This window comes from Balaenoptera ricei, chromosome 9 (assembly GCF_028023285.1).
Source record: "Balaenoptera ricei isolate mBalRic1 chromosome 9, mBalRic1.hap2, whole genome shotgun sequence".
Taxonomy (NCBI): Eukaryota; Metazoa; Chordata; class Mammalia; order Artiodactyla; family Balaenopteridae; genus Balaenoptera; species Balaenoptera ricei.
Genome location: NC_082647.1, coordinates 114,328,046 through 114,340,565, shown reverse-complemented (window position 1 = coordinate 114,340,565; position 12,520 = coordinate 114,328,046). Strand labels below are relative to the sequence as shown.

General features: G+C 43.7%; 1 protein-coding gene across 1 annotated transcript in view; it reads right to left on the bottom strand.

Moving 5' to 3' along the window:
- The window catches only part of SUN3 (Sad1 and UNC84 domain containing 3), a 37,816-nt gene extending 26,909 nt beyond the window's left edge, over window positions 1-10,907 (bottom strand). Inside the window, exons 1-4 of the mRNA XM_059932922.1 lie at window positions 10,786-10,907; window positions 6,669-6,730; window positions 2,280-2,298; window positions 423-507 (exon numbers count right to left, since the gene is read on the bottom strand). Coding sequence (XP_059788905.1) covers window positions 423-507; window positions 2,280-2,298; window positions 6,669-6,730; window positions 10,786-10,907 — 288 coding nt within the window. The remainder of the gene's footprint in view (window positions 1-422; window positions 508-2,279; window positions 2,299-6,668; window positions 6,731-10,785) is intronic.
- Window positions 10,908-12,520: the final 1,613 nt, after the last annotated feature.

Here is a 12,520-nt window from a genome sequence, read left to right as displayed (position 1 = left end):
GGGTTAGGTTTCAACATATGAATTTGGGGGGGACATAAATGTTCAGCCTATGACATTCTAACCCTGGCCCCCCAAATTAATGTCCTTCTTACATGTAAAATACATCCATTTTATCCCAACAGCTCAAAAGTCTTTGTTCATTCCAGCATCAACTTAAAAGTCTAAAGTCCAAAGCCTCAACTAAATATCATCCAAGTCAGATATGGATGAGACCCCAGGTACAATTCATCCTGAAGCAAACTCCCCTCCAGCTATGAAGCTGTGAAATCAAACACATTATCTGCTTTCAAACATAGCAGCATAGGATAGACATTCTCATTGAAAAAGGGAGAAACAGGGAAGAAGGAAAGGGTAATGAATCACAAATCTAGTGTATTAGATTTTAAATGAGTGACATACAAAATGATTTAACAAAACATCACCTGGTAATTGTAAAGCTGTGAACCATATTCTGCAATTGCAGCATAAAATTGTCTGGATTTGTGAGGAAACTCTTTTTCTTTCAGCCTAAATCCTGTTAAGGAAAAGATTGACTTTGATTAAATAGTTTATCTGGAAACAGTTATAAGATATTTTACATTCATGAAACAAAATTTATATTTTCAGGCAGGACAAAAAAAAAATTAAAGTTCTTTCTCTGTGTCCATTTGGGCCTCCTCCCTCCCTCCCTAATATGCAGTGTACATCTGCATTACACATTAACCAGAGCCCCTCAAAGACGGGAGTGAACTTTATATAAATATCAGCATATCATTTTGACGTTTGAGCTTTTGTCTCAAAAATGTATATGTGCCTTCAACTTCTAACAGGTGGAACAGTTCTCAGAACTACTGAGATTCTGTCTCCTGAGATATAATCCTCAGTCTGGCTTGAATAAAATTCCTCGTTTTTCTTCTTAACCTGATTGTTAATTGAATTTCTGTGGACAACATATATTAATAGAAATTTCTCTAAGCAGGGAAGCTATATCAGATTCTTGGGTGACAATAATTTTCAATGACAGCATAAGGGGCTCAAAAAATTGTTCTTCCATTGAAACAATCATAAGCTTGCAAAGACTAACAGGACCAACTTTATTGGAATTCTGAAATCTAATCTCAAACTTACAGCAACCAGAGGACTGAAGAAAAGGGCAGATTAGTTTTGGAAAGAGAGCAGTGCGGCATTATTGCTCACCTGCTCTACCGTATCCCACTCCCCAGAATGGTGGCAGTGGCTGTGTGAATGGCAGCCAATGTTTCTGGTGTAGATGTTGTGCCAGGGGTCTAATACAGACATTGTTCTTCAACTACTGTGACTCTGAGCTTTGACCTGCCTAATGTTCCCCTGATTAGCTGGTGCAGAGGCTGACCTTTGTTTCTACCTGCTCCTTTGGGCTAGAACAGTTTTCTGGGAGGCTGCAATGTCTGTTGAAAGATTTCAAGACATAAACTGGCCATGACGTCTTTGAGGAAGCCCAAACATTGGACTAACTAGACAAAAACTTTATAAACCATCTGTCTTAAATATGCTCATAAACTAAAGGAAACCATGGACAAAGAGCTAAAGAAAACCAAAGAAATGAAGTATGAATAAAATGAGAATATCAATAGAAAAATTATAAAAGGAACCAAATACAAATTCTGGAGCTGAAAAGTACAGTAACTGAAATGAAAAAATTCACTAAAAGGGCTCAACAGCAGATGTGAGTAGGCAAAAGAGAGAATCAATGAACTCAGAGATAGAGCAATTGAAATTATCAAGTATGATGATGAGGAGGAGAAAGATTAAAGAAAGTACACAGGGCTTGAGAGACCTGCAGAACAGCATCAAACTTATCAATGTACACTTATGGGAGTCCCAGAAGAAGACAGAGCAAAGGGCAGAAAGAATATTTGAAGAAATAATAGCTGAAAACTTCCCAATTTGATGAAAAGCATAAATCTACACATCCAAGAAGCTCAACAAACTCTAACTAGGATAAACTTAAGGAGACTTATACTAAGACACACTATAATCAGTCAGTCAAAAGCCAAAGAAAGAGAATCTTTTTTTTTTTTTTACATCTTCATTGGAGTATAATTGCTTTATAATGTTGTGTTAGTTTTTACTGTACAACAAAGTAAATCAGCTATATGTATACATATATCCCCATATCCCCTCCCTCTTGAGCCTCCCTCGCACCCTTGGTAGTGTATATATGTCATTGCTACTCTCTCACTTCATCCCAGCTTCCCCTTCCCCACTGTGTCCTCAAGTCCAAAGACAGAGAATCTTGAAAACAGCAAGAGGAATACTACTTGTCATATACAAGGAATCCTTAATAAGAATATTATCAGATCTCTGAATATTATCAGAAACTATGGAAGCCAGAAGGTGGTGGGATGACATATTTAACATGCTGAAAGGAAAAAAAACCAAAACATGCCAACCAAGAACTCTATATCCACCCAAGCTATCCTTCAAAATGAAGAGGAAATTAAGACATTCCCAAAAAACAAAAACTGAAGAAGTTATTGCCAGAATACCTGTCCTACAGTAAATGCTAAAGGGACTCCTTCAGGCTGAAGTGAAACGGCATTAGAGAGTCAATGTCATCTGGAGAAAATCAATATCTCCAGTAAAGATAACTATAAGTTTTAATAAGTAAATATAAAAGCCAGTATTATTGTATTTTTGCTTCGTAACTCTTCTTTTTATTTCCTGCATGATTAAAAAGACAAATGTATAAAAATAATTATACATCTATGTTAATGGATACACAATATATGAAAGTGTAATCTTTGACAACAACAGTGTAAAGGAGGAAGGGGTGGAGCTGTATAGGAGCCAAGGACTTATATGCTGTTGAAGTTATGTTGTTACCAATTCAAGCTATATTTTATGAATTCAGAGTGTTAGTTGTAATCTCCATGGTAGTCACCAAGAAAACTTCTAAAAAATATACACAAAATGAGAAGAGAATCAAAACAGTACGCTGCAGGGACCTCCCTGGTGGTCCAGTGGTTAAGACTCTGTGCTTCCATTGCATGGGGCGCAGGTTCAATCCCTGATCAGGGAACTAAGATCCCACATGCTGTGTGGCACAGCCGAGAAAAAAAACCCCAAAAATCAATTAAATACAAAAGGCAATAATGAATAAAATGAGGACCAAACAAGATATAAGACAGAGAAAACAATAGGAAAATGGCAGAATTCTTTTCTTATCAGTAATTACTTTACATGTAAATGGATTAAACTCTCCAATCAAAATAAAGACTGCCAGAATGGATTAAAAAAACATGATCCAACTATATGTTGCCTACAGGAGACGCATTTTACAACCCAAACTGAAAACTATAAAACAATGCTGAAAGGTATTTTTTAAAGATCTAAATAGATAGGATGCTTACTATTGTTAAGATGACAATACTACCTGAAACTGTCTATAGATTCCAAGCAATCCCTGTCAAATTCCAACAATGTGGTCCAGGCATAAAGATAGACATATAGACCAATGGGATAGAATTGCAAATCCAGAAATAAGCCCATACATCTATGGCTGATTGAATTTTTTGACAAGGGTGACAAGACCATTCAATGGGGAAAATAGTCTTTTCAACAAATGATGCTGAGACAACTGGATGTCCATTTGCTGAAAAATGAAGTTGGATCTCTACCTCACGCTATATACAAAAATTAACTCAAAAGGGATCAGTGAGCTAAATGTAAGAGTGAAAATCATACAACTCTCAGAAAAGACATAGAAGTAAATTGTCATGACCTAAAATTTAGTAATGGATTCTTAGATATGACACCATTAAAATTAAAACATTTTGTGCATCAAAGGACATTACTCAAAAAGTGAAAGGGCAACCTACTGAATGAAAGAAAATATCTGCAAATTATATATCTGAGAAGGGTCTAATATCCAGAATATATTAATATAAAGGACTCTTACAAGTCTAACCACAAAAAGACAAAAGCCCAATCAAATGGGTAAAGGACTAGAAGAGACCTTCTCCAAAGAAGATATATAAATGTCAAACAAGCACATAAAAAGTGGCTCAGTATTAGTCAATATCAATCATTAGGGAAATGCAAATCAAAACCACAATCAGACGGCACTTCACATCCACCAGGATGGCTACAATCCTAAAAAATGGAGAACAACAAGTGTCGGTGAGGATGTGTGGAAACTGGCACCATCATACATTGCTGGTGGGAAAGTGAAATGGTGCAGCTTCTCTGGAAAAGAGTTTGGCAATTCCTCCCTAGCAATTTGCTAGTAGGAATATAACACAAAGAATTGAAAACAGGTACAGTAAGTCCACTACATGTGAATGAGTTCCGTTCTGAGAGCTAGTTCATTAAGTCCAATTTGTTCATAAGTCCAAATACTTATAATACTTTTCACACAAATAATACATAAAAAACAAAGAAACACAAAAAATAAAGAAAACATTTTAAATTCTACAGTACAGTACCTTGAAAAGTACAGTAGTACAGTACAACAGCTGGCATACAGGGGCTGGCATAGAGTGAACAGGCAAGAAATAAAGATACTGTACTACTGTACTCTATACAGTACTGTACAATGAAGTACACAAAAGCACAACCACTTGCAGAGGATGCACACACATGACAATGTACGCCAGACATGTGAACTAAGTTATGCGATTGGACATGTGACCGTATGTTTGAATCTTTGAAAGTTCACAACGTGAAGGTTCGTATGTAGGGGACTCACCGTATTCAGACAAGTACATGGTCACACATGTTCATAGCAGCACTATTCACAACAGCCGAAAGGTGGAAGCAGTGGACGCCCATCCATAGTTGAATGGATAAACAAATTGTGGTCTATTGATACAATGGAATATTATTCATCCACAAAAAGGAATGAAGCACTTATTCATCTACAACATGGATGAGCCTCAAAAACATGATGTTTAGTGAAAGAAGCCAGACAAAAATGGTCATACGTTGTATGATTCCGTTTATGTGACACATTCAGAACATGTCAATCCTTAGAAACAGAAAGCAGATTGGTGGTTGCCAGGTCATAGGGGAGGGGGAATGGGGAGTGACTGATTAATGGGTGTGGGGTTTCTTTTGGGGTTGATGAAAATGTTTCGGAGTTAGAAGTGGTAGTTGTACAACATTGTGAATGCACTCAATGTCACTAAATTGTTCACTTCTAAGTGGTTAATTTTATATTATGTGGATTTCACCCCAGTAGATAAAAAAAGGATCTGAGGGGCTTCCCTGGTGGTGCAGTGGTTAAGAATCTGCCTGCCAGTGCAGGGGACACAGGTTCCAGCCCTGGTCCAGGAAGATCCCACATGCCGCGGAGCAACTAAGCCCGTGAGCCACAACGACTGAGCCCGTGTGCCACAACTACTGAGCCTGCGCTCTAGAGTCCGTGCTCCACAACAAGAAAAGCCACCGCAATGAGAAGCCTGTGCATCGCAACGAAGAGTAGCCCCCGCTCGCCGCAACTAGAGAAAGCCCACACACAGCAACGAAGACCCAATGCAGCCGAAAATAAATTAAAAAAAAAAAGAAGGATCTGAGTCCAGTTTACTTCCATTGAAATCATTAACACATCAGTGGTGTCTAAAATGGATCTGGCCCCTTTGTGGGCAAGTGGGCAAGCTTACAGTGGGGAAAGACAAAGAAGAAGTTTGCATGCACTGTGAAGTTGTATCTTAAAAGATGTCAAAGGAATATAGGGTATTCATTTCCAAAACAAGGAAAATCCTGAGCACAAAGAGTTCTACCGTTCACATGGCGCGCTCCTGACACAGGCAGGGAGGTGGGGCCTAAGAAGGGCAGGCGTGGATCACTGTACACGGGGCTAGGGTAGAGCTGTGGGAAATCTCATCACAGAGGGTTCACGAGTCAGGGCCGGGCAGCAGCAAGGGGGCTGGGGCGTGGGTGCGGCCTCCTGAGGTTCACAGTCTGAAATCAGCAGAGATGAAGACGAGACAGCTGGAAGCAGCAGAGCCAGGTAGGAACTGGAATATTCAAGGTCTAGTCTAGAGGTCTGCTGAGATGGGGTGGGTGCTCAGGGCACTAAGATGCAGCTGAAGGAAGGCTGGTGCAGGCTTTAGAGAGCCCTCGGTCCAGGTATCTGCATGCAGTCCCAACTAAATAGCCCCCACTGCCATGTAAAACAGCATTTCGTGGTGAAACTGGGTGGAACTCTTTCATGGGCAGTCTACACTTCAGGTTGTCTGCATACCACAGAGCAGTTTTCCGGTGTGCTAGGGTTTGTGATGGGTGATATTTACAGTCAGAAAACTGCAAACGGCATGTTCCATCATTTCTTCAAGAATCCCATGATAAGCCAGAGTTTTTGGTTGTCAAAATCCCATAAGATGAGTCACCCAGATTTAGAAAAGGTCAATTGTATGTGTTTGCAATAAAAATATAAAGGATTCTTAATTTCAAAGCAACTTCTTTCATTTTAAACTGTGATTCTAAGAGAAATAAAGTACTTGCTAAGTTTTCACAAAGATGCCCATATTACTTTTACAATCAGAAATAAAAGATTAAAAAAAAAAAAAAAGGAATGGTTCAAGAGCGTGCAGTCACTTCCAGGCTCCTGTGGCATTTATTACAAATGTGAGTCATTCCACTGTGATGTCTCTCACCACACACATCCTGTGAAATGGCTTCAAGGATCATTATTTAGGAAGACTCACCTAGAAGAAGAAAAGTCAGTATAAACACCATACTCGCGACAGTCTTCCATGATCGAGTCAACCTAAAAAGAAGAAAAATAACCGCGAAAAGAATTTAACCACACGCCACCCTTAACCTTTAATTTGAACTTTAACCTCTGTAACCAAGTCAACAAACATGACTAGGATGAGCATGTGAGTTAATTTAATTCCTAATCCACTATCTGTGAAACTGAGGGAAAGCAGTATTCAGGCTGGTGCATATACAGATTCACACACACATATATACCCCTCTCTTTCACACACATTACTGTCATGCTGTTGCATGTTTTTATGCCTATAAATGCTTATAAAGAAGAAAACAAAGGAGGTTATCCTAGAGGTCTTCAATGTAGCGTGAGCCAAAGAGAAAAAAGAAAAGTCAGAGTCGGATTTTGTGGAAATTCGGTATTAAGCTAAAGAACCACGACAATGAGCAACTACCTGATAAAATTCTTGAAAGCAATCCTAACCTTTTTTCCCACTTTTTATTGAAGTACAACATACATACTGAAAAGAGCACAAACCATCACACAGCTCAGTGGACCTTCACCAAATGAACGTATCCACGTAACTTCACCCAGAACCGGGAAAGAGCATGGCAGCTGGTCAGCAGCCCCTCTCGGCCCCCATCAGACCCTGCATTTCCCGTCCCTGAAGGGCACCTCTCTCCCAGGCTCTGTGCCCACTGAGTAGGCCGCCTGGTTGGGAAGCATCGTAAATGGAACGTATGTGCAGCTGCTCCTCTGAATGTTTGCGAGCCGTCCGTGGCCTCACGCTGCGTGGCTGGAGCTCCTTCATCCTTACCACCGCAGAGTATCCCACTGTGTGAGTACACACACGGGCACCATCCTAACGTTGGTGGGCATTAGGGGTCGTGATGCACAACACCGTTGCAGTCTTACAAACAATGCTGCTGTGAGCCCTCTTGTCCGTGGCTTCTGATGGACACGCCGTGTGTATTTCATTTAGGTGAACTCCCAGGAGAGGAACTGCTGGGTGGTAGGCTCTGTGCATATTCAGCCTCAGTAGATTTTTCCAAAGAGTTTTACAATGTGATCCCAGTTATAACCTTTTCAGATCCAACTTTAAAGATTGTTTAAAAAGAAAAAAAAAAGAAATTGGCTAAAACAGGCTAATCCCGTTAAGACAGAAGGCTAGGAGCTTTGGGACAAAGTACTCTAAGGTGGCAGACTGAAATTTCTATTTAAAACATATGAAAAACTAGGTAAAGATGAATCACTCATTAATGACAGATGGCACCTTGACGTAGCAGGAGAAGCACTGGGTCACAACTTAGGAAAGGGGGCGTTGTTACTGAACGCAAGTCTGTGTGCCCGATGCACAGTGAGGGCAGACAAAACAGAAACGTTGGAGTGTGGAGCAGAGAAAGTTTTATTTCAGGGCCGATCCAGGAGACGGGTGGCTCACGCCTGAAAACCCCCGAACTCCCTGAAGCCTTTCAGCAAAGCCCTTTCATAGGAAAGGTGAGGGACGGGCGTGGTTGGTTGCTGCAGGCTTCTTGGTGCCAGAGCCTTTGTTCTCGCAGCTGTCCGTGAAGGTCAGGTCACGCACGATGTTCCTGTAAACCTCCATCAAAACAAATGTTATCCTCTGTCCTGCAAGTTTTTATCTAAAGGTGTAATGCTCATAAAGGTCGTAGACAAGGAAGAGAAAGACAGGCATTACATTCCTTCTCCATGCGTCCTTGCGGCTTTTAACCCATAACAAATCCCTAAGCAAAGCGACAGCGTCACCCCACATCTTACTTGTTCAGGTCCCAAGTCTCAACTTTCGCCCTCCGAGGTCCAGGCAGTGGCTGAGGGGAGGGGGTCCCTGTGCGGGCCGGTCACCCTGCCGGGCAGCGCTCATCCAACACACAGTCTGGGTCTTCCTGCCAGTGCCCAGGCCCCGCTGAGGAATCCCAGCTGGCAGTGCCCTCAGGGCCAGGTGCCCAGACCTGCCCAGCCACCATCACTGAGGGAGCCAGGTGCCCAGGACCCAGCCGGCCCTCAGCCTCCTCAGGCCACACAAATGGGGACCAGGTCCCTCGGACCCGTGCTCACAGTCTGGCAATAACGGCCTGGTGCCCGCCCTGCCCCTATGACACTGCTGGGCCTGAGTTTCAGCAAGTCACTTGAGCAGTTTGGGTTTGGGGTTTTGACCTGTTATGAGCTAGTTGCCATCAACAGAAAGGCAGAATTCCCTGCTCCAGGCGAATGAAGAATGGCTGAGCAAGGGACCTCAAGTCTGGAAGCTGCTTCATTCATAGTGCTGGACCCTGCACACGAAGAGACCGGGCAAGAGGCCACTGACAAATGAATGACCCGAGAGGCTGCAGTTTACAGTCATAATTTCACACTGCTGCCGAAGTGCATTCTCTAAAAAAGAATGTCTTTCTCTTTCATAACCCTTGTCCCCCACTCGCTGTAATTAACCTAAAACCCCAGGCCACAGAAAGTAACATTGCTGTTTAACATTATGCAAGGAGACAGGAAACAGATTTCCTGAATTCATTTGAGCTAGTTGACCAAATGGACAGATTTGCTCCCTCAGGGATCTGCTTCTGAACTGTACTGTCCATTGGGCTTGTAACCTGACAGCCCGGGAAGCAGCTCCAACGCCACGGGGAGTATAGACTCAGGACTGTCAGGGAGGAAAACATTTTCCTCTCCCCTCCTAGGTTCCTCTGGCTGGTCTAAGAATGAAATGGACCTGAGACAGATTAAGCAAACACAAGTTTTATAACAGGTACGTGTGAGGGAGGCCAGGAAACTGGAGTCGCTCACCCAGATGGCTGAGACGCTCACCTCAAATACCATCTTCAGCTAAAGGCAGAAGAGGAGGTCAGGTTTGGGACTTTAGAGGGGAGGAAGGCAGTTCACATGGGGATGGAACAGCAAGTGTCTGGTACATAAAAGCGGAGACGGTGGGACACAGAGTGGACCCTGATGTCTGGGCCCTGCCGGTCCCCACCCCTTGCCCCAGTTCTCTGCAGACATCCCTCCCTGCTGATAGCTCTGTTCCAGGGACAGTCCCTTTATCTCAGTTCTTTACGCAGCTAAGGGGGAGGTAAAAAGAAAGACCTCCTGAGTCTTCTGTTTCTTCAAAATAATCAGCCTAAATTAACCCTCATGCCAAAGAGACATATTTTATTGGGGGGAGGGCAAATTTTGTTCCTCTACAGAATGAGCCACCTAATTCCCCCCATATAGAATCTTTAAGTGGCTTATCCGTCTACAAAAAGCAATCATGCCTATTGTCCATCCAGGGTGGTGAGAATGTGCTAAAAGCAACAGAGAGGTAGGTCTTCCCAACCCTCTTCTCTGAAGGGACGTGCATTCTTGAAACCACCATACCCCTTGAAATCTCACTGGTCACCTGGGGGATCCACTGTCTAAAGAGAGTTACTCTCTTTAGGGGTCATGGACCCCTCCCAAGGGACTGGCTTAATGAAAATTACCACATACCTCATTAACCAAAGGTTAACTAAGCTTTTTGATTAAACCTTAGCTGTTACCATGGGGACGGTTACTTCATTACTCTTTGTTTTGTTTTCCCAGCAGGCAGCTCCAAGGAGGCAGGTAAAGGGTCTTGGGTCTTTGGGCCACCCAAGTGGCCGGGGCTTTCCTGCTGTCTCCTCATGTGCTCTAACTAGAGGAGACAGTTATTAGCTCAAAATATGTACCCACTAACAGTCTGTGTAGTCAATTCTCACCCAAGGATGTAACAAATGCCCTCTGTGTCCAGAGTCGTAAAGCTCAGCGCTGGACCCTGCACAGGACAGAGACCGGCCAAGAGGCCACTGACGAATGACCCGAGAGGCTGCAGGTTACAATCACATAATTTCACACTGCTGCCAAAGTGACATTGAAAAAGAATGTCTTCTCTTTTATAACCCTTGTCCCCCACTTGCTGTAATTAACCTAAAACCCCTGCCGTTAGAAAGAAGACAGCAGGCCACAGAAAGTACTGGGATTCAGAGAAATCTTCAGAGGCTTTCTCTATAAAGGAGGGTTATTTTCCAGGTGAACAGAGCACATAGGACACATGACACGTATCCCATCAGATCTTATGGAATCCCCCTGCAGGTACGTACCCGCTGGCGTCAGGGTTTTCCTGCTCAGAGAGCACAGCACTCCTGTTCGAGCCGCTGCCGGCCTCCTCAGAAGGACCCCTGAAGAGCCTGGCGCCCCGCCTCGACCTGGGTCTTCCACTCATTTTCCCCACGAGGAACAAGTTGCTGGTAGATGGAATACCGTCCGCTGTCTCTTTGCTACCTGATGGAAAACATGATGCGATCCATAATGCGCTTTGGGTTGGTTCGGGTTTTGTCTTCTTACCTCTCAGGTGGTTGTCCTTCGAGGAGGGAACCGAGTGAACAAACCTTGAGATGCCTCGGGCTCTTCTGTTGCATCACCTTCTGTGACACATCACAATGGCCCAGCCCCGCGCAGGGGGTGCACACGGCCCCCTCCACCAGCCAGCACACGTCCTGAGTGTACATCACAGTGCTTTATGGCAGCAGCTCCCAAACATACCAGGAAATGCCAGGGTACCCGTACCCACTGTTCTCAATTTTTTTTAATTAAAAAAATTTTTTTTTCTTTTGGCCATGCCGCACGGCATGTAGGATCTTCGTTCCCCAACGAGGGATCGAACCCATGCCCCCTGCAGTGGAACTGCAGAGTCTTAACCACTGGACTGCCAGGGAAGTCCCCCTACCCACTATTCTGCTACAACAAATCAATGTTTCACTGTGTTTGCTTCAGTACTTTTTAAAATTTATTTTTGCTGTGTTGGGTCTTCGTTGCTGCTTGAGGGCTTTCTCTATTTGTGTCGAGTGGGGGCTACTCTTCGTTGTGCTGCGCAGGCTTCTCATTATGGTGGCCTCTCATTGCGGAGCACGGGCTCTAGGCGCTCGGGCTTCAGTAGTTGTGGCACACAGGCTCAGTAGTTGTGGCTCACGGGCTCTAGAGCACAGGCTCAGTAGTTGTGGTGCACGGGCTTAGTTGCTCTGCGGCATGTGGGATCTTCCCGGACCAGGGCTTGAACCCGTGTCCCCTGCATTGGCAGGCGGATTCTTAACCACTGCCCCACCAGGGAAGCCCTTCAGTACTTTTTAAAAAAAAAAAAAAATACTAGAGACTTCCCTGGTGGCAAAGTGGTTAGGAATCCGCCTGCCAATGCAGGGGACACAGGTTCGAGCCCTGGTCTGGGAAGATCCCACATGCCACGGAGCAACTAAGCCCGTGCACCACAACTACTGAGCCTGTGCTCTAAAGCCCACGAGCCACAACTACTGAGCCCACGAGCCACAACTACTGAGCCCACATGCCACAACTACTGAGCCTACGTGCCATGCTCCACAACAAGAGAAGCCACCGCAATGAGAAGCCCGTGCACCACAACGACGAGAAGCCCCGGCTCGCGGCAACTAGAGAAAGCCTGCAGCAGCATCGAAGACCCAACGCAGCCAAAATTAAATAAATAAATTTATTTTAAAAAAACAAAAAACCAACAAAAAAAGTACCTTAACTAAAAAACACTTTAAAACAAAAACAAACAAAAAACCCAAACATGTAGTAGAACGTCAAAAGATTACTGCTAATCACAAAAAACAGACATCTCAAGTGAATGAATTTAGTGCTTTTATATGTATGACAAGATGCAAGAGTCTGGGCTCATTGAAATCATTCCATTGATCTGCACCTCAGCTATCTGGGGCCAGTGTCCTGCTTTTCTCCATCCCGAATCCCCTCCTCAGTGGCCTGATGGTGGGGCAATATTCCTTGTTTACTGGAATGGCTTGCAACTTTTTTTGTCCACACATC